The sequence below is a fragment of the Suncus etruscus genome, chromosome 15 (genome assembly GCF_024139225.1).
Source record: "Suncus etruscus isolate mSunEtr1 chromosome 15, mSunEtr1.pri.cur, whole genome shotgun sequence".
NCBI classification, from domain to species: Eukaryota; Metazoa; Chordata; class Mammalia; order Eulipotyphla; family Soricidae; genus Suncus; species Suncus etruscus.
This window is the reverse complement of record NC_064862.1, coordinates 5,115,885-5,139,203: the sequence shown is the minus strand read 5'-3', so window position 1 is coordinate 5,139,203 and position 23,319 is coordinate 5,115,885. Positions and strand designations below refer to the sequence as shown.

General features: G+C 37.3%; 1 protein-coding gene across 2 annotated transcripts; it reads left to right on the top strand.

Annotated features, from left to right (window-relative positions):
- The first annotated feature begins 1,145 nt into the window (after positions 1–1,145).
- IL20RA (interleukin 20 receptor subunit alpha) lies at positions 1,146–21,456 on the top strand. Of its 2 annotated transcripts, none has more exons than XM_049788028.1 (6): positions 1,146–1,237; positions 12,708–12,886; positions 14,259–14,434; positions 14,898–15,042; positions 19,635–19,774; positions 20,656–21,456. In XM_049788028.1, the coding sequence occupies exons 1-6, from the start codon at positions 1,161–1,163 to the stop codon at positions 21,454–21,456; spliced, it is 1,518 nt and encodes a 505-aa protein (XP_049643985.1). In that variant the 5' UTR covers positions 1,146–1,160. The 2 variants fall into 2 exon arrangements, with proteins under 2 accessions (XP_049643985.1, XP_049643986.1); XM_049788029.1 differs by having other exon boundaries at positions 12,693–12,886.
- Positions 21,457–23,319: the final 1,863 nt, after the last annotated feature.

Genomic DNA, 23,319 nt, shown 5'->3' with positions numbered 1-23,319 from the left:
TTCATCTGAGAATAACACCTAAAAATATAAAACCATGTATTTTTCATCTCAAAGTATCTTTGAGATTTTCCATGTTAAATATATTCTTCACTTTTGAAATATTAGGAAATACCACTCTTCATGGTGTTTCCTTCCTATTTTTTGCAATTTCATTAATAGCAGTTGGTGAAATGAACTGGAGAATGGACTGTGCATACAGGGATCCTGGGTTTGATTCTAGCACTGCAGAGTCCCCCCAAACTCTGCTGGTAGCAAGTACCAAGCTCCTAGTGACCCCAGTCAGATTACATGTGCCCCCCCAAGCTAAATAATCTGATTAATGAGATACGTAGAGGGAATTGCATTGATAACAACTCAATTTCTGGTGGAGAGTTGGTGTGATATACACAGTCTAGGTCAGTGCTTCTCAAATAGTGGGACGTGCCCCCCAGGGCGGCCTCAAGACTCCATAAAGGGGGGTACGTTTGACCTCTGCAAACACTGTTATAACAAGCTAAGCCCCCGTATTTATGTCTCTGTATGTCTCTGGAGTTGAGAGTTGCTGTGTCCTGCTTCAAAACCTGCTTCGAAAAGCTATGCATTGCAAAACGTGCTCATTGTAGCCATTAATCCAGACATTACCTCTGATTAAAAAATAAGCTCAAATTATTTTATATATTTTTGTTTTGCAGGTTAAAAATTTTTTTTTTGTTTTTTTGGGCCACACCCGGCGGTGCTCAGGGGTTACTCCTGGTTCTCTGCTCAGAAATAGCTCCTGGCAGGCACGGGGGACCATATGGGACACCGGGATTCGAACCAACCACCTTTGGTCCAGGATCGGCTGCTTGCAAGGCAAACACCGCTGTGCTATCTCTCCGGGCCAGGTTAAAATTTTTTTAAATAAAGATACTATTTACAGTCGAGCGGGGGGGCATGAAAAATGTTTTCTTCTTCCTAGGGGGGGCATGACAGAAAATAATTGAGAAGCACTGGTCTAGGTATACCATTGTATATCAAAAATTTACTCAATGATATCACTACTATATCTGAATGTTAGACACTGTATGGATTATATTTTCTTTATGTCCTCTAAGACTTTATTTTCTTGTACACCCGTTTCAGGTCCCTGTGTCTCTGGAGATTTGCCTAAACCTGTAAATGTCACCTTCTTATCCATAAACATGAGGAACATCCTTCAGTGGAGTCTACCAGAGGATCTACAAGGAGCTGAAATCACTTATACTGTACAGTATTTAATGTGAGTTGGTGCTTTTTATTTTAGCTAATTTAAAAACACAAAAGTCAGACTCTTGATAAGTGTACAAAATGATTTATTGCATGAAATAATGGTTTAAAAAAATTTTGGATACTTCATGCTAAACTTCCTTGTTATATTTTGTTAGATTGAATTTTAAAATGGTTTCTTTATGGAAACCAAAGCAGTATTGGGTGATAAAGTAAGGGGGAGTTATTTAAAAGGAGAAATAGTTTAATGAATATGTTATGTGACTTAGTATATAAAATAATTTATCATCTCTTGAAACAAACATATTGGAATGATAGACATTTTTAAGTAAAGCTACATACAGAATATTCTGCAAATAACTATTACAGCCTGTGCATTTTCACTTTTCACGTCCCACCCAAAACTCATTGCAAGCAGGAAAGAATACAAAACAGATAATACAATATCAACTCCAAAGGAACAAAAGAAATGACCACAATTATAGGAATAAATTACAAAGCATATTAGACAAAAGTGGCTTTATAGTAGTTAAGGTGCTTGCCTTGCACATGGCCAACCTGGGTTTGTTCCCATTACCATAGCACTGCTAGGGGTAATTCCTGACCACAGAGCTAGGGTAAAGCCTGAGCACCACCAGATGTGGCCCCCAAACCAAAAAAAATTATAGAGCCTGCAATCTTTATAATCTGGACATGTAAGCAAAATAAGCACAGACCTTTAAACCTCACAAGAATAAATGTCACAGGAATGGAGGCTTACCTAATTATTGAGGAATATGAAATCTAAAGCTAGTCACTGCCACATATTGACAGAATGTTTCTGGAGATCCAGTTTGATTCCACTGAATATCAGAGATGAAGGTGCTGAGGAAGAAATGTTCAAATGACATATACATTAATGAGAAGCCTAAAGTGAGAGGATGGTACAGGAAGGAAGCGAGGAGAGGATTACTGGGAAGCTACTATGTTTTAGAGTGACGTGAACCACAGTCTTTTTCCTGAACTCCCAAAACTTAAGGGCAATCCAGCACCCTGGCCAAGGGGATAGTAAAACATCATGAGTATGTAACAGATCTTTATTTCTCTAACCATTTGCCTAATTTTCAACAAATTCCTTGGCCCACACAAACAACTATAAAAGCCAATGGAACACATGTTTATAATTACTAGAAGGGAAAATAGATTTAAAATTTTTTAAATAATTAAATTTTCCTGAAGAGTTTTCCTATGGAAATTGGAGAAATTCTGACAAATAATGCTTAATTTTGAAGTCTATAAATGGCATTTTATTGAATGGTAAATCTGAGTAAGTGATAAAAAAAAAACATATCAAGAAAAAAGGGAAGATTGGGGCCGGAGTAGTGGCAAAGTGGTAATAGGCATCTGCCTTGCTGGCGCTAGTCTAGGACATAAAAAAAAACCACGGTTTGATTCCCTGGTGTCCCATATAATCCCCAAGTCAGGAGTGATTACTGAACGCATAGCCAGGAGTAACCCTTGAGCATCACCATACTACATCGGGTATGCCCCCAAAAAAGCCAAAAAAAAAAAAGAATATTTAAAGAAACTATAGATTTGGGGAATTAATGGGTATTAAATATAATATACACATGAAAATTCTATTATAGCTTATTTACAGTAATAGTGGAACAGGTAATAATGACTAGCTAGAATTGCAGGTCATAATTTCATGTTGTATCTAAAAAATTTTAATCAAGATGAGAGAATGATATATCTTGGTGAAGTACTGGACTGTAAAAACAAAAATAATTTCTGACCACTAGAGCAAACAAAGAAGGTGGCACGAGAAGTAGCATTGGATTTCAATCTCCAGCTCTCAACAAAAGTGACATATTTTCTAAGGGAAAAAACAGTTTGATCTCAGACACTTACAGCTCTGTTTTCAAGAAAATGGATTTCTTTTCTCTATCACATTCTTGAGAGGAGGCACATGCAGACTAATAATGATACCCAGAAGATTCAGAGATAAAGATAAGCCTAAAACCAAAACTTGCTAATGACAAAATTATGGCAAAAGATAACTAGTAACACGAATTGAAAACAGGGTAATATGGCATGTAACTTTTGTATAAATCTTTGAAAGATGGGGAAAATCTATACAATTATTTTTTCTCACCAAAAAGGAGACAATTTCTTAAATGGGATTAAAATAAAGACTACCATTAGTTAAATAATTAAGGTCTCAATTTTTTTCGCAAACCATTTTCTTACCATTACAGATCGTTTAGGAACTTACATCTCATATAGTGGTGAAGCATTTTATCTTTGGATATTCATATAAATTCACTTTATTTTGTTTTTCTTATAAAGTTCAAATCAAACTGTATGTGTGGAATGCTTCACCTGTAGATTAAGCAAATCATTATCTATAATAGGCAAGTAAGGAGTCCAGAATTCCTTATACTGATGTTTCAGATTAATGGATTTCAGGGAAAAATATTTTTCTCTTGATTTTATATTTTTTCTTACCTTTTTTAAAGTACAAAATTTACCAAAAAAAACTTTTTTGTATTTAAAAAATACTTCTGCAAATAGTGCTGAAGGACTCTTACTTCTATTATCAATGACCTCATTTATCTAGAGAGTCACAACTAGGAATTTGCCAGGAACTAATGTTTTAGGAAATAAAACCTTACTGCTCATATGAATGTCCTTTCTTTCTTTTCCATTAGGTGGAGCAAAGAGCTTGTCTGTCTTTCATATATTTTATGATTCAGAAAAGGATTTAAAAAAGAATATTTGAAAGAAAACTTGCCTTATTGAAGTGCCTTCCTTCCTGTGGATAGGTATAGAGGAACTTCAAGCTCAGGCCCATATCAATAGCCCAGGTGCTTTGCCAGGCTCTGAATCTGGCTGGGAACCTTGAGCAAGTTATAATTTATGGTCGTATTTTTTATTGGATTTTTAAAAAATTATTTTTATGGAGACCAATGTGAATTACAAGTCTTTGGCAGTTATATTTAAGGTACATAGTAATGGTGAACTAGGGCAATTCCCTCCACCAGCGTTGACCTCCCACTGCCCATGTTCCTAGCATGCATCCCATACATACCTCCACCTTTAGCCCTCTGAACTGCCAGTGTAACAGATACCCTTTGTGTGTGGCTTGTTGTGGTTTGGGTTCTTGATTATTTGTCATTGACTTTGACTTTGGCTTGGGTATTTAAGTCTGATCATTTTTTTCACATTCAATGCACATGGGACTGCTTGCCCATGAATACCATCCACTTATTTTTCTCAGTTTGTAGGAAGCCATAGAAATGTGAGGCAGAACAAGATGATTCATGTTCTATGATTATATTTAAAAAGAAGAAGAAGAAGAAAGAAGAAGAAGAAGAAGAAGAAGAAGAAGAAGAAGAAGAAGAAGAAGAAGAAGAAAAGAAGAAAGAAGAAGAAGAAGAAGAAGAAGAAGAAGAAGAAGAAGAAGAAGAAGAAGAAGAAGAAGAAGAAGAAGAAGAAGAAGAAGAAGAAGAAGAAGAAGAAAAGAAGAAGAAAAGAAGAAAAGAAGAAGAAAGCAGTGGGAGCCCCTGTCTAGAATTTATAAATATAAATTTTTCTTAAAAAAGGAAATAAAAAGAAAAAATGGAGGGATGCTGGTGTGGCAAGCAAGGTTTGAGAGAGAGAGAGAGAGAGAGAGAGAGAGAGAGAGAGAGAGAGAGAGAGAGAGAGAGAGAGAGAGAGTTTTCTTGCATAGACACAATAAGTATTGGGAAAATGAGAAAGGAAATTCTCTTGACCTAAAAGATACAAGGTGTTTTTATCCTTGAAGCATACTGTCATGAGACCAACTACAGGCTCTGGACATGTTCATCGTCAAACCCCAAAGTCTTTCTTTATAGTGCCAGGAAATGTTCTGCTCAGTTGTGGTGTCAAAGTCCGTCTCTATAATTAGAGACCTTGTTTATGCGCAGATCCTAGGATGAAATCTAGGAGAGAGTCTTTGTTTATGGTCCCAGGAAAAGTTCTGCTCAGTGGCTGTTTTGTAGTCAGTCTTCTGTATTTAGTGATCTTTATTTTTGCCAGATCAAAACACGGAGTGTCTTCTGATTTCATCTCATCATTAGGTGATGAGATAGGACAATCTGCCCTTAGATCAAGTTGTTGCTGTTTCCTCCTTGGCAGGATGTCTTATGAACCTACCCTGAGCAATATGGTGCCAGAGCGGTATTAAGGACACCCCCGGGGGGAATTTATTTCCTGGTGCTGCTGCAGGGAACTGTTCCAGTTTTAAGGCTAGGATTAGAGTTCAGGATTGGATGGTCGATGTTCGATTGCGCGAGGTCTAAGTTGCGTCTCCATGACATGGTGGAAGGCGCCCCTGTATTATAAAGTTTATGGGTTCTTATTAGTGTGCCTATACAAAAAGAAATGGTGCCATATTATATTGTTGGTTCATTCAGGGGTAAAAATGACAATATTATAAAAATACAGTCTCTGTGTCCTGGTTTTGACCTGAGCTTTTTAAGACTTTTCTACTAGAATTTTGTTCTAAACAGAACCAAAACAAGCAAAAATAAAAATTTTAAAAAGCGATGGAGGGGACCAGAGAGATAGCACAGTGGTAGGACATTTGCCTTGCATGCTGACCTGGGTAGATGGGGTTCAATTCCTGACATCCCATATGGTCCCCCGAGCTTGCCAGGAGTGAGTTTTGAGCACAGAACCAGGAGGAATCCCTGAGAATCGCTGGGTATGGCCCAAAAACCAATAAATAAATAAATAAATAAATAAATAAATAAATAAATAAATAAATAAATAAACAAACAAACTGCTTTAGATAAAAAGATGGAGGAGGTTACCTTTACAATTGGAAATAAACACAAAAGAGATATAACTATTAAGGAATTATACATAGATAGAAAATATAGATATCTCCATCAAGTCGTTTGAGATAGTCGTGGGGAGATAAGATCCAAGGCGCATTTTTGTCGACATTACGGTCTTATTGAGTCTGAGAAATGGTAGTAAGGGATCAGGTAGTGTCCTTGAGCTGGGGAAACCTCTGGATCTGAGTCCGGTAGCATGCAACAGTTCACATTGGGGGAGGGGAAGGGCAGCATAGAATGAGTCAGCAGGAGTGGTGGTTACAGATTCTTGCCAGGGCAAGAGATGTGAGGCTGAGAGGATGTCCTTTCACTTTGGGAGCTAAGTGGCAGCTTACTGAAGCAGGGGACATCTCAGTTCCTAAGGAGTCAAGAACAGAGGGTAAAGAAAGCTAACTAGGGAGAGATTAATTAATTGATCAGGACTGAGGGGGTGAGAGGATAGGAGATTTGCATGGGGGAAGGGTGGAGAAATAATATATAACAATATACTATATACAATATAGGCATGGATTATTTACAATAGAGGTTAGGCAGACATAGCGGTGTCCACTGCATACAAACTCATGCCCACTTATAGACAGACAGACAGACATTAGAGATCTATTTATTCATAAGTTGTAGTTGGGGGCCTGACTCTTATGGGGTGTGTCAGAGCACTTAAAAATAATTGAATAACGCAAACAACAATTGCCACTCTAACATTGTTATTACTCTATTTTTTTTAATTCATCCTTTTTTTAAAAAAAAGCTTACTGAACTTTCTGCTGGTGCTTCAATGAATTCATTGTGAGTCAATATTTTCAAAAATATTCTTTCCTTTCTCTTTCATCTCTTTAGTTTTTCTTTCAATTTTCTAATTTTTTAAAACATGTTGCTTTTGGTCTTCCTAAAAAATGTATTATCAGTTATGCCAACTATTTAATGCATTTTCTTTAAATAAATTAATTAAAAAATAAATAAAAATATCAGACTGGAAAAAATAATTGAATTACTAAAAAACAAATAAATAAAAAATAGATTATAAAACTAAAAAAAAGAGAGCCTGAGAGATAGTGGTAGGGTATTTGCCTTGCACAGAGCCAACCCAGGACGGATGGTAGTTCAAATCTCGGAATCCCATATGGTCCCCTGTGCCTGCCAGGAGCAATTTCTGAGCACAGAGTCAGGTGTAACCTCTGAACGCTGCTGGGTGTGACCCAAAAAATAAATAAAGAAATATAAAAATAGCAGAGAAAGCATTTGATAAGGTCCAACACCCATTCTTGATCAAAACTCTCAGCAAAATGGGAATGGAAGGAACCTTTCTCAATATAGTTAAGGCCATCTACCACAAGCCAGTGGCAAATATTATCCTCAATGGAGAAAAACTAAAAGCCTTCCCTCTAAATTCTGGCACAAGACAAGGCTGTCCTCTCTCACCACTTCTATTCAACATAGCACTGGAAGTACTTGCTATAGCAATTAGGCAAGAAAAAGATATCAAGGGAATCCAGATAGGAAAGGAAGAAGTCAAGCTCTCACTGTTTGCAGATGACATGATACTCTACTTAGAAAACCCTAAAGACTCTACCAAAAAGCTTCTAGAAACAATAGACTCATATAGTAAGAGGGCAGACTACAAAATTAACACACAAAAATCAATGGCCTTTCTATACACCAATAGTCATAAGGAAGAAATGGACATTAAGAAAACAACCCCATTCACAATAGTGCCACACAAACTCAAATATCTTGGAATCAACTTGACTAAAAATGTGAAGGACCTATACAAAGAAAACTATAAAACTCTGCTCCAAGAAATAAGAGAGGACACGCAGAAATGGAAACACATACCCTGCTCGTGGATTGGCAGGATTAACATCATCAAAATGGCAATACTCCCCAAGGCATTATACAGATTTAATGCTATTCTTCTAAAGATTCCCATGACATTCTTCAAAGAAGTGGATCAGGCACTTTTGAAATTCATTTGGAACAATAAACACCCTAGAATAGCTAAAGCAATCATTGGGAAAAAGAATATGGGAGGAATTACTTTCCCCAACTTTAAACTGTACTACAAAGCAATAGTTATCAAAACAGCATGGTATTGGAATAAGGACAGGCCCTCAGATCAGTGGAATAGGCTTGAATACTCAGAAAATGTTCCCCAGACATACAATCACCTAATTTTTGATAAAGGAGCAGGAAACCCTAAATGGAGCAGGGAAAGCCTCTTCAACAAGTGGTGTTGGCACAATTGGATAGCCACTTGCAAAAAATTGAACTTAGACCCCCAGCTAACATCATGTATGAAGGTAAAATCCAAATGGATTAAAGACCTCGATATCAGCCCCAAAACCATAAGATACATAGAACAGCACATAGGCAAGACACTCCAGGACATTACAGGCATCTTCAAGGAGGAAACTGCACTCTCCAAGCAAGTGAAAGCAGAGATTAACAGATGGGAATATATTAAACTGAGAAGCTTCTGCACCTCAAAGGAAATAGTGCCCAGGATACAAGAGCCACCCACTGAGTGGGAGAAACTATTCACCAATACCCATCAGATAAGGGGCTAATCTCCAAAATATACAAGGCACTGACAGAACTTTACAAGAAAAAAACATCTAATCCCATCAAAAAATGGAGAGAAGAAATGAACAGACACTTTGACAAAGAAGAAATACAAATGGCCAAAAGACACATGAAAAAGTGCTCCACATCACTAATCATCAGGGAGATGCAAATCAAAACAACGATGAGATACCACCTCACACTACAGAGAATGGCACACATCACAAAGAATGAGAATAAACAGTGTTGGCGGGGATGTGGAGAGAAAGGAACCCTTATCCACTGCTGGTGGGAATGCCATCTAGTTCAACCTTTATGGAAAGCGATATGGAGATTCCATATCTAGGAACACAAAAATACAATACAAAAACCCCTTCCTTACACCTATATTCATTGCAGCACTATTTACCATAGCAAGACTCTGGAAACAACCAAGATGCCCTTCAACAGACGAATGGCTAAAGAAACTGTGGTACATATACACAATGGAATATTATGCAGCTGTCAGGAGAGATGAAGTCATGAAATTTTCCTATACATGGATGTACACGGAATCTATTATGCTGAGTGAAATAAGTCAGAGAGAGAGAGAAAAACGCAGAATGGTCTCACTCATCTATGGGTTTTAAGAAAAATGAAAGACATTCTTGCAATAATAATTTTCAGACACAAAAGAGAAAAGAGCTGGAAGTTCCAGCTCACCACAGGAAGCTCACCACAAAGAGTGATGAGTTTAGTTAGAGAAATAACTACATTTTGAACTTTCCTAAGAATGAGAATGTATGAGGGAAATGGAGAGCCTGTTTAGAGTACAGGCGGGGGTCGTGTGGGGAGGAGGGAGACTTGGGACATTGGTGATGGGAATGTTGCACTGGTGATGGGTGGTGTTCTTTACATGACTGAAACCCAAACACAATCATGTATGTAATCAAGGTGTTTAAATAAAAAAAAAAAGAAATATAAAAATAAAGAAAAAATATAAATTAGGCCTGCATATTGAAGGGAAAAGACTTTCCAATTTCTAGGCACTTTATCAATGGCAGGAGTAAACTTTGCTAAATGAATCTTTTGGGGTTAAATTGGGCATGGAGCATTTTAGGATAAGCATAATTTTCATGTCTAGAGTACTAAGCAATATGGTGGTGAGCATTATAAGAGGAGTCTACCCTATGTAGTATCATCAACCTTGTCTTGTGCATCGAGGGTCCTTGCCTGAAAGGAAACTGACCGAGGGTATTATGATATAATAGTAACATAGCTTGAATTGAAAAAGAAGAAAAAAAGAAAAAAGAAACAAAAAAGAGAGAGAGGGATAATAGTAATGTTCAAAAACATACTCAATGAGTGGGACCTGTAACGTAAGTCTATGTTGTGCAGTTGCTATCTTCTGGTAAAGAATACTTAAACATTACCCCTTAGAAATCTTCAATCATATCATAAACAGGGAAGATATCCTTAAGTTTAGGCAATAAGTGGTCAAAGTGAAAATTTCCTCCTCAAGCTGTACTCTTCTTTTGACTTTTGTGAAGCCCAGTTTTTCTGAGCCCCCTTTAGCTGCCATTTCTAAAACTATCTTATAGCCACTTTTTCTATCTTATTGTGACTGAAATTTCTATATTTGTCTATTATGTGCTTACACCTGTCTATTAATGAACATTTACTTCAATAAAATTTCTCTTTCTTTTGCATCTCTTATAAATGTGCTTCAGAGCTCTCTCAGCATTTGCTTTTTTATGATTTGTTTTGTTTTGTTTATTAATATCTTTTTTTAAGCACCATGGTTACAAACATGTTTGTATATGAGTTTCAGTCATAAAAAAGTACATTCCCCTTCATCAGCGTAACTTTTCTCCCACCAATGCCCCCATCACTCTCCTCCCCCACTCCCTGCCTGTATACAAGACAGGCATTCTATTTCTATCACTCACTACCATCATCATGATAGTTGTTGGTGTAGTTATTTCTCTAACTGCACTCACCAATCTTTGTGGTAAACTTCATACCATGGGCTGGTCTTTTCAAACCTCATCTCTGTTGTCTATGGATATTATTACCATACTATCTTTTATTTTTCTTAAATCCCACTGGTGTGAGGTTATTCTGTGTCTATCTCTCTCCCTCTGACTTATTTCACTCAGCATAATAGTTTCCATGTCCACCCATGTATAGAAAAATCTCATGACTTCATATTTTTTGACTGCATAGTATTCCATTGTGTATATGTGCCACAGTTTCCTTAGCCACTCATCTGTTGTTGGGGATTTGGGTTGTTTCCAGGTTCTGTGTATTGAAAATAGCGCTGCAAGGAATATAGGTGTGTATAAGGTACTTTTGCATTGTGTTTTTATGTTCCTAGGGAGGTACCCTAGGAGTGGTATGGCTGGATCATCTGGGAGCTCAATTTCAGGTTTTTTGAGGAATCTCCATGTTGTGTTTCATAAAGGCTGGGCGAGATGACATTCCCACCAGCAGTGAATGATAATTCCTTTCTCCCCACATCCCTGTTAGCACTGATTGCAGCATCTGCTTTAAACATTATTTATTTCAATCTCACATAACACAACTAACCCTATTACCTTTTTGTTTCCCCATCCTCATTTCCCAATGCCACTTTCCTTCAGCCTTCCTTTTCTGTCTTTCTACTGTGCCTGTGTTTGCCCGAGACAAAGAGACATAATGTAGAGACAAGTCTCAAATGTATTCATTTCTCTCCCCTCCTATATGAATTTATCACAGTTCTATGTCTTGATCTTTCTTTGTTCTCTGACATTCATTCCACTGCCATCAACCCTGTTAAAGCCTCTTGCACCTGAACCACATAACCTCTTAATTACTCCCTAGGCTGCCACCACTAACCCAGTATATTCTCCATGCTGCCACCAGAAGTATTGCTCTCTCTCCCTTTATGTCTCTCTCTGCTTCTCTGTCTCTTTCTATCTCTGCCTCTGTCTCTTTATCTCTCTCTGTCTCTCTCTGTCTCTCTCTGTCTCTCTCTGTCTCTCTCTCTGTCTCTCTCTCTCTCTCTCTCACACACACACACACACACACACACACACACACACACACACACACACACAGCTTCCAATGCAACACTGTTCCCTTCACTGACTAAAATGTCACTTAAATTCCCTATTCCTAAATCTAACCTACCTGGGAAACTCTAAAAATATTTCTTACTCCCTATTTACTATGGATGTTGTGGAGGTAGGGGTATTTTCTTTGTTTTGTTTTGATTGAAGAAGAGTGCTTTTTATACACAAGATCATTAAGCTGGGCGTGAGCAGCATGTCCACACCTAGTCATGCTTTAACAATGAGTGTGGACCTCAAGTTGCAATGTTAGGGACCCAAGATGCTTTATTACTTGGTCTGGCTGTGCTGGGGACAATCAGGGCTACTTGAAGGAGAACTAAGTGATACTTGAGGGTCTTAGAGTACTAAGGATTAAACTCTATGAGTTAAGCTATCTCCTCAGCCTAGATGTTGTACATTTACTAAAACATATATATATATATATATATATATATATATATATATATAAACATAAATAAGCTAGTCAGCATCCTCATTCTGTAATTATTGAAAATACTGTTCTAGGTATAGACTATCTAGTGAATTTTCCCCACAGCCTGTCATAGCTAGCAGATATTTTTAATGTTAAGGTAATTTTTCTTCCAACAGAAGTAAAAACTTAACTTTTATTAAAACTACCATGAAACTGATTTTTGAAAACCTGGTGGACTAAACACTTATACAGATAATTATTAGAGGAATTAATCACACAATATAATTTTTGTAGCTCAATAATAATAATAAAATAGATACTTCAAAACGTACTATCCACATTATAATTTACAGAAAAGAAAGGTAATTACAGAAACTCTGACTCATGCTCCTGACAACTAAAGAAAAAAATTGCCAGCAGCAAAAGTGAATTCTTTTTTATCTTGATGACAGGCACTTTTGTTGTTCAAATGAGAAGGTCTGAAGTTCCATTCAGTTTTATATAATGACTGATTTTTCCCTATTGTCAAGCAGAGAGGGCACCTCATTACTAATTTAGTTTTCTTCTTCACAGATATGGGCAAAAAAAATGGCTGAATAAATCCGAATGTCGAACTATTAATAGAACTTACTGTGATCTCTCTGCTGAAACATCTGACCTTGAGCACCAGTACTATGCCAGAGTTAAGGCCATTTTGGAAAAAAATTGTTCCAACTGGGCAGAAACTGGAAGATTCTATCCATTTTTGGAAAGTAAGTAACACTTTAGCAGAAAGGAAGTCTGTTAAACTTAAGGTCAAGCTTATATGACCAGGTACAGTGGCTTCTATCTTCTAAAAAGCCTGTGTCAACAGCCAGGGCTCTGTGAAGCTCTTTTCTGCTGTGCATCTGACTCTGTTCATCAGCTGGTGGAGTGACCACCCCAACATGCTTCATCTTGTTGGATGAATCACAGAGTTTCACTTATGTTTTGTTTGGGGCCACACTGGAGGTTTCTCACAGAGAAATCCTGGCTCTTCGCTCAGGAAATACTTGTCCGGGCAGGCTTGGGGACCATATGGGATGAGGGAGATCAAACCTGGGACTGCTGCATGCAAGGCAAGTGCCTTAACCACTGTGCATCTCTCTGGACCCAGTCTCTCACTTGTGAATAACTCACTTGTCCATAAATTCTAAGATCCACAATTGACCCTAGATGCCAATATAATCAAATTTTGTTTTGTTGCATTATTTACTTGAAGATACTAACAGATTATTTTAGTGGCTTTTAATAAATTTATAAACCATTATTATATCCAGAAATTTGATTAAAGAGGCCTTTAATCATCGAACTTAAGTCATACCTATAGCAAACCTGACAGTGTAATGACATAGTTTCTAGATGTAACAAAATTAAAGCAATATTTTCCTAGTGTTTGCTTCTTTTAATTTTTCTGTCCCCTGATTTGACTTATTCAGCCCTATATAGAATACCTCCTTATACTTGCTATCATAGAAAAAAGCAAGACAGAGAAGGTCCAGGAGCTGGATCAGGTCTTAATTCATTTCTTGGTCAGAGGCAGCAAATTGCTCTCAGATCAAGGCAGCTCTAAGCTTTCTGTTTTCCTACAGGTCAAGAGCTAAGAATGTATTTCTATAACTATTACTTAAGTAATAGTTACACCTCTATTATATTATTAAGCAATAGAGACCCTCGGGCTTACAAAGCCCAAGATATTTATTGTCTGGACTTTTATGGAAAATTATTCAAATTCTGTTCTAGGATATTCTTATCTTCAAAAGACTTTAGCAGTGTTCCATTTCTGTAAGTCTTCTTTTTACCAGTTATAAAATTAGTCATGCTGTTTATCACCAACTTTTTACATGATAGGTGTATCCTAAGTACTAAGCACTTTTAGCAAATTTACCATCAGCGAGTACTCATGACTAGAAACTAAGAAGAAACAAACAATGCTGAAGCATTGTCAGGATGATAATGTTTGTCTTGATTGTTTTAAGATTGATATGACACAGATCTAACAGAGTATTTGCGGCATCTCATGAAAGAGAGTGGGTTGTGTAATAATTTTTATCTAATTTGTTTCTACACCTGAAAATGGTTATTTCCTCTTCCTTTCCCTGGAAGCACAAATTGGCCCACCAGAAGTTTCTTTGACAACTGATGAGAAATCCATTTCTATTGTTCTGAAGGCTCCAGAGAAGTGGAAGAAAAATCCAGAAGAAAGTTCTATTTCCATGCAACAAATATACTCTAATATGAAGTATAATGTATCTATATATAATACTAAGTCAAATATAATGGTAAGCCTGAAATGAATTGAGACTAATTCTGCTAATGTTGGAATGAGTAGTAGCCCTGATGCTTTAATTATGTGCTTGTGAACCTGGGAAACTGGGATTCAAAGGCTATGCCAGTTGCAACTGATTATAGAAATTTTAAGAACTTCTTATCGATTTTCTTTAGCAGAAAGTCTTTGCTCATGGGGTCTAGATGTTGCTCTTCGAATGACATTCTATAAAGTGCTTTTATTTAAATAACATCTTTCAGTCACTCTATAAGAAAAAATTAGAACATGGGGCAGCCTGGGATATAAAATCTATCCTTATTTGAACTTTTACCAGAACTGTTTCAGTTCTTGAATCTGTTCTACCAAACTGAAAGAAAAGTGTATTTTAATGTTATTGCTGAAAAGAAAGCATGTGTTGTTAAATTGTAGTTCTTTGAGTTTTGTTGGTAATCATTAACTCTAACTTTTGGTGTTAGTGGGCCCAGAGTGTTACCAACCACGTACTGGTGCTCAGTTGGCTGGAGCCAGATACCCTGTACTGCATCCATGTTCAGTCCATTGTTCCAGGACCACCTCGCCTTGCTCAGCCCTCCGAAAGGCAGTGTATCAGTACTTCAAAAGGTAATGCTTTAAAAACACTCAACTGCTCTGATGAACAAAAGCATGTTCAACTAGAACTAGAAGGTAGTAAGGCAGTGTAGACAAGCTTTGGCAAATCAGATCTAACAAAAACAGGTCGAAACAAGGCAGAGATAACTGTTATCAGAAATGCATTGAATCAGTCTTAGATTTTGCCTTTGAACTTGACCAACCCTAGGGTGTGTTTCACCTCTTTGAGGAATTCTCAATACTAGACTTGATGTTTAATGCCAAGAAACCTCCCAAGATCACAAGACTTTAAAAAAAAAAACAAAAACGAAGGGGCAAAGGTATAGTACAAATGCTAAAGCACAGGCCTTGCAAATGATCAATCCTGATTCAGTCCCTAGCACCTCATGAGCCTCCTAGTAATGCTGGGTGGAGCCCTAGCAGGCTCCTAAGCACATCCATAGGCACACATAATGAATTCATGGCCCACTTGATTAAGAATTGCCAATGAGGTTCCCCTCAACCTCCACAGCACCATTTAGGAGCTCCCTATTTCCTCCAAGAAAATAGCAATTAGCACTCTTATGCACAGAAATTTTTTTCAATCTCTGGTATATAGTAGGAGTTGCATGATATTCCAGAATTTTAGACAATTTTATGACTGAAATAAAACATTATTTTTCAAAAATGTTTATTGATTGAGATTCTGCAGTTTATATTTATTGCCAATTAATAATGGTTTCTCATTCACATAATTTTAATGCCACACCCATCATCAGTGTACCTACCTGTCTCTCCCAAAGACCTCTAAATCTGTCCCTCCCAGTAGTTCTCCAACTAACCTTTATGGACAAGTTCTTCTATTATGTTTCTTTTGGACCTTTGTTGCTACCTTGAGGTATAAGTCCCACATATGAGAAAGATCATTTTATATCTATCTCTCCCCTCCCATTGAGTTTACTCAGCATGATATTTTCTAGTTCCATCTATGTTGCTGCAAATTGAATGATTTTATTCTTTCTTAGAAATCTCCATTGCAGATACAACTGCTGCTTCTTGATCCATTCATCTATTGTTGGCCATTTGAGTTGTTTTCACATATTGGTTATTGCTCTAAATGTGGTGATGAACATCGTGTGCATATATTCTTTCAAATTGTTGTTTGCTTATTTTGGGGACAGAAACCAAGAAGTGGGCAGTACTATTACTATGTTATTAATAGATCTCATATTCCTTCCCATAATGGTGACATAACACCAACAGTGGATATATAAGGGTTCCTATCTCATTACAAACCCACCAAAAAACTTTCCAGACATTTTGAAATGTGCTATTTTTAGGCATGAGATCCTATCTCTTTATTGTTTTGATTTTCAGTTTTCTAATTATGAGCACTTTTTCATATGCCTATTGGCCTTCTTTATAGAACAAAGCATTATTAAGCCTATCTCTTTTGTTCTCCCTCAGGAATACAAATAATAGATTCAGCATATTACCTTTCAATATCAAACTCAAATTCTAGGGGGGCCCTGTGGAATTAGAAAATCATAAACACCCTAACTCTTCCCATGGTCTCCCTCTTTTATTTTACTGCTCATAGTGTCTGAAATTAGCTGTCAGGGAGCTATGATTAGGGGATTTTTTTAATGAGGAAACATAAAGTTGGGGCATAGCACTCAATTCATAGTTGTACCCCCCAGAGTAAAAGGACCATGAACCAAAACCTGAACATTGAAAGTAAATCCTAAGACTTAGTTTCATTGAATGGTTCACTGTTCTCTAGCCTACTCTTATTCTTCACATCCATTGGCCTTGAACAAAAGGTCACATACTTTTCCTCTAAGCCTGTTTCTGTCACCTGATCTAGTGACATGTGTTTCCCACCTCACACATGGTGAGATAACACCGTTTCTGTCCTAAAGCATAAAAAGTGATCTAGACAATACATATCAAAAATGAAATTGTTGGGCCCGGAGAGATAGCACAGTGGCGTTTTCCTTGCAAGCAGCCAATCCAGGACCTAAGGTGGTTGGTTCAAATCCCGGTGTCCCATATGGTCCCCCTGCCAGGAGCTGCCTGGTGCCTGCCAGGAGCTATTTCTGAACAGATAGCCAGGAGTAACCTCTGAGCAACACCGGGTGTGGCCCAAAAACCAAAAAAAAGAAAAAAAGAAAAAAAATGAAATTGTTGAATCTGTCTTTATCAAACCTTTTCTTTGAAGTCAAGGATTCTCTTCCTTATGTCAAATAAAGCTAAAATGGCAGACAAGCAAAAGGCAAAATGAGGCAGATGGAGAGATCATTTGTATATTTGTAAAAAAGGGTTCTGTTTACTAACACTTTGTTCAGTGGCCAAATGGTAGCAGAAATCATTTAAACAGTTGGCAGAGCAAACAAAACTAAAGTACAGATTGAATCCAGTACTTTCAGATTAGCATGTGGAGTCAACCTTCTTACAAGTCCTGAGAATGGAACCAAGATGTCCCAATTCTGGTTCTGATATTTTCTGAGACACCCCAGCTGGTAGATCCCAGAGATACCTGCCTAACACATTTTTAATAAAGACTAACTTTCTTCTAAAATCACTATTACTTTTTAGGGATTATTCTTTGAATAGCATTTCTATTCTGCACAATCCCCATTCCCTAAGAACCAATATGATTTATTGGACTTACTATCACAAAGACATGCCAGTGCCCACTAAATGCCATCAGCCATTTTTATTTCTTTTTAATTAGAAAACTTGGTCCAGGGACCAGGGATTTAAGGAAGAGTAATAAGATTGAGTAGAAACCTAAAGTAGGAGCAAATAGTGTTCTGCCACATATAACATCAGCATTATAGAGTAAACACCTCTTTGGGTAGTACTCGACCACATATATGCCCTTCAGGATTTTCCAGAGCAAAAAGGCCTGCACTTGGACCTGTATCTAGAGTTCTAACAAGAGCCAGGGCTAGTCACTTCATAGTCTATGACTTTTCTACTTACAATCTTTATTGGGTCATTGATCAGAGAGGAATAATCCTGTTCTATCAAGTGTTCAATTATGGCATGATCAGAATGTTCCCAGGGCAAACTTGCTAACTTTGCTTGTATGTAAGGAAACTCTATAACCTTTGTCATTTGTGCTAAAGGAGCTTTTTTTACTACTGCCCTACTATCCAGGAGTCTCCAAATAGGCCAATTATGTGTGTGTGTGTGTGTGTGTGTGTGTGTGTGTGTGTGTGTGATCTCTGTGCTGGCAGAATTTCTGCCCTCCTCAAGGTATCAGTCTTTTTCTACTAAAATGTCAACTCTTTGGATGTGACCCATCTGCATTGCAGAACACTAACTGAGTTAGTTTACTTCAGTCTTTCTCACAGTAATCTTCAAAATGGTCTAGAAGGCAATTTGTTTGTTTACATAATGAAAGTAAATTTATAGGAAGAATTTAGTAATCTTAATCTTTTACAAGAGGTGATAGGTCAAAGAAGTTTTGGAACTTATGACCTGGTCTACTATTTTAAATGTTAATCTTATCTTTAAAAAAATACCTTTGGCATGAAGAGATAGTACAGTGGATAGGATACTTGCTTTGCATGCATCTGACCTGGATTTGTTCTTCAGCACTCCCAGTCTGCCAACGGTGATCACTAGGCCAGGTATAAACTGTGAACACATTTGTGCATGACCCAGAAACACAAGCAAATAAAAATATTGTTTTCACAGAAATACCTAAAATATTTTTGACCATATATCACATTGAAATAAAATTAACCATTGCAATATCAAGTACTTCATAGGACATTAAAAATTAGAAATTATCCCCCATAAGCTCTCTTTTACTGCTTTATAGTCTTACCACTGGTGGCCCAGGACTGTTAAAATTAGATCACATTTACATGAACATACATCATGTCCTGGAAGGGAATTACTGCCACTCTGAGTACATACACGTCAGCCATTTTCCTATACACAACCTTTCCAGGACATCAAACCAATGAATGTGATGGTGGCAATCTGAGTCACAAGAGATTGATGCCATATTTTCTCATCTGCTGCTGAAAATAGGGAAAAAATCAAATTAAATGAGTGTCATGAAAAGATGGGACAGTTTAATGGTATCTTCACAAGGAGGTTTTGTTTGATTTAAAGGATTGTGCATTGGGACATACTTACCTGCAAATATAAGAAACAGCATTAACCTCATAGCCAGACATAATATGTTTGAAATATCTGCTGGCTTGGGATGTTGAGCCATCCTTGCTGTAAAGGTTTGAGATGGGCCCAGATGTTCTTAGAAGTATCTGCTAACTGGAAAAGAGAGAATCCAGGGGCCAGAGAGATAGCACAACAGTAGGACATTTGCCTTGCACACAGCTGATGTGGGACAGACCCAGGTTTGATCCTGGCATCCCATGTGGCCCCCCGAGCCTGCCAGGAATGATTTCTGAGCACAGAGCACAGAGTAAGCCCTGTTAGCCACTGGGTATGACCCCCAAAACAAAGCAAGCAAAAAAAGAGAATTTAAGTGTTCTTATAATATTTAGCTTAAGATTGTCTATGAGAATATAACTGATTATGACATAACCAGTGTTTTCTTGCCACTACAACAAATAATGCCCGTCAATTCTTATGTTTTATAGATCAAACACCAGCTTTGAAGATTAAAATCATTTTCCAGTATATTTTGCCAATATCTATTACTGTATTTATTTTTTCTGTTGTGGGATTTTCTATGTATAAATATATCCATCTTGGAAAAGAGAAACATCCAGAAAATTTGGTAAGTGCTTAATGTGGCCTGAATCTTTATTAGAACAACATATACTCCAGCAGATTCTAAAAGAAGGTCCTTTGATAGATACTGTTCCTATATGGTTGAAGAAATTTAAAGTTAAAAACATTGACAATATGTTCTGTACAAGACTGACTTTGTGGCATGACTTCAAGAAAAAAAATTATTTTGCCAAAATTATTCAATTTAATTACAAAATTAGAGTATTGGATTAGGTCTTGGAGCATACAGTTATTTTCTTCTAGAAGCTGGGTTTTTTGTTGTTTTTTTTTTTTTTAAAAGAGTGGTGAGCACAGCTGGAGAAATTATGCTGAGAACTACCATGACAATGTGAGGAATGTAGAAAGCCTGTCTCAAATATAGACGAGTTGGGGGAGCAGGGAGGGGGAGGGGGCATTGGCGGTGGGAATGTGGCATGGGTGAAGGGGGTGTTCTTTTTTATGACTGAAACTCAACTACAAGCATTTTTGTAATCACAGTGCTTAAATAAAGATATTATTATTTTTTAAAAAAATTCTATTTAAAAAAATCAAGAATCAAATTTTCACAAGTTACACAATTCCCTCACATTTCTGTAGCCAATTAGAGGAGAAATAGTCTCATTTTGACCCTTGGATTAGATAAAAGCCTGCCCAGTGAACCGCTTTTCATTTCATTGATACTTCATAGATCCATGTACACGAGGTTTTCTGTATATTCCAAGCATATTATCACCAGTAAGAGCTAGTAATAGCAGGTCTTTAAAACTACCTGCTGGCATCATAGTTTGTTTGTTGTGTGTGTGTGTGTGTGTGTGTGTGTGTGTGTGTGTGTGTGTGTGTGTGTGTGCGCTACTCTAAAATGAAAACTGTTTTCTCCTCTCTTTACAGATTTTAATTTATAGAAATGGGATTAACAAAAAATTCTTCATACCTGCTGAAAAAAATGTAATTAACTTTATCACCCTAAATATTTTGGAAGATTCTAAAATTTCTCGTAAGGATACAGGATGCATGGAAAAAAGCAAAGATGTGATGGATGTGAATGATGTTGAAGCCTGCAGGGACCAAGAGCCCCATCCAGAGATTATGGAGGTGAAACACTTAGGATACGCTTCACACTTAGTGGAGGACCCTTTCTGTGACTCTGAGGGAAGCACCAACAGTCCTTCCTCCTCCCCTCAAGAGTATCTCTGTAAAATGCAACCCACAGATAAAGCAGCCATTCTGTACGAATATGACAGAAGAACAACTCCTTTTTGCAGACAGCCTGAACATCACAAGCTCAGTTTGCTAGAAGAGATGTCTGTGCAAGGAAAATTATTTGAGCAGAAGGAAGACATGATTAACTCAGACCCCCAAACACTACAAATTTCATACACCCCTCAACTCAGAGACGCAGATCTTCAGTTACAGGAGCACATGAACACAGAAGAAGTGCCAGAGAAAGCACAATTGACCACACTGGTGGATTGGGATCCCTGGTCTGGAAGACTTTGTATACCTTCCTTATCCAGCTTTGAACATTATGCAGAGGAATATGAGCATCCTGGGTACACAGGACCCACAGAGGAGGGGCTTTTATCTAGACTCTACCAGGAGGCAACTCCAGACAGGCCACCGGAAGAAAAGGAAGCCTATCTTATGCAATTTATGGAGGAATGGGGGTTATCTGTAAAAATGGATGATTAATAGCAGATTTCTCCTTGTCAGACCATTTCCTGGTACAGAACACATGAGTGCATACTTAAGAGTGGCAGAAAAAAAAATCCTGAGATAGAAATTCACTTTCGGGCCTGGAGAGATAGCACAGCAGTGTTTGCCTTGCAAGCAGCCGATCCAGGACCTAAGGTGGTTGGTTCAAGTCCCGGTGTCCCATATGGTCCCCGAGCCTACCAGGAGCTATTTCTGAGTAGACAGCTAGGAGTAACCCCTGAGCACCACCGGGTGTGGCCCAAAAACAAAACTAGAAAAAACAAAGCAAAAGAAAAAAAGAAACAAAAAAAAAACAAAAAAACAAAAAACTTCACTTTCACTTTTCAGTGTCACTGAGAGGTAATTTATTTCTGTTCTCTAGTCCCAGAGTACTTGTTTCATTCTTCTTCACCTGGGTGGTTGGCCACCTCACAAGTTAAAGTTTCTTACAATGACAGCAGACATTTAGAGTAGAGGGACTGATCATTGCTTTGTTCCTAGAAAATTGTCAACAAAAGTTTGTTAAATTTTTTGCAACATTTGAAAATTGAAAACAGGGAGGAGGGAGATTTGGGACATTGGTGATGGGAATGTTGCACTGGTGATGGGTGGTGTTCTTTACATGACTGAAACCCAAACACTATCATGTATGTAATCAAGGTGTTTAAATAAAAAAAAAAAAGAAAAGAAAATTGAAAACAATTTACCCTGGTAGTTTTAACCTGGTCTTTTTTTCTCTTATAAACTTCTGCTAAGATTTTCTAAGCACTTCCAGATGTGTGGTAAAACTAAAAAAAAAGTCATGATTTCGTTTTACAAATTATAATCGGAATTCCAGGCTCCAAAACGAGGATCTGCTGAGATGTGGGTCTGGAAGCAAACACTGAAGCAGGAAATAATCCACACAGTGAAAAGGGTGCAAAAACAGGATTAGGAAATCGAACACTCAAGCCAGAGGCTCCAGAGGCCATCACAGAAGCTGGAGGTGGAGAATCCAAGCCCAGCTAAAGCCCAACTGAGTAGGAGAAGCTGTTTTCAGAACCTCTTGCACTTGAATTACCTCCAAAAAATTATCTTTCTTCTATGCTAATCTCTTGACCCTATCTTCATTGGTCACTATATTGCTGATTAAACTGTTTTATCTGTATGGATCTTGATAGCTACTCTTTGTTCTATGCCCTACTACAAACAGAAAATTTTGTATCCAACTTTAGTGTTAATTTATATTAGTTTGCACAGTTCTGAGGAAATACATAACATAATGTTGGAATATTTTTAATAGTTCTCAGATATCCTAGTGAATGTTTCCCAATTGTTGTGATGTTTAATTGTGTATATTATTTAGAAATTATTCTCAAAATTATGTCTGCAAAAATGTTCTAATGTGTGCACAGAAGTTGATGGAAAAGGAACTTTGATACTATAGACTCATTGCAATGCTCATTATAAGAATGCTTTAGCAAACTATTTTCAAACTATATATATCTGCAGAAATGTTCTTGTGTTTTTTAGGGGAGTTTATGGAAAAGGAACTCAAATGTTCTAGACTCATAATACAGTACTCAGTGTAAGAATGTTTAATAATTTTCAAATTAAGTATATCTGCAGATTCTAATGTCTATGTTCAGAGAAGTTCATGAACAAAATTTGTGATATGTATAAGACAAGGATATGGAAAAACCTGATTGTTTTGAGAATGATTTATACACAATCTAACCTATGATGCTTTTACAGCCAAGTCTATTCTTCACAAGCATGGATTGCTAGGCATTAGCTACAGCAGTAACTGGCTTAAAATTTCCTCACCACCTTACTTAAAGCTAAAAGGTTTTTTTCTTTTCTCTTTTTATTTCCCCAGCT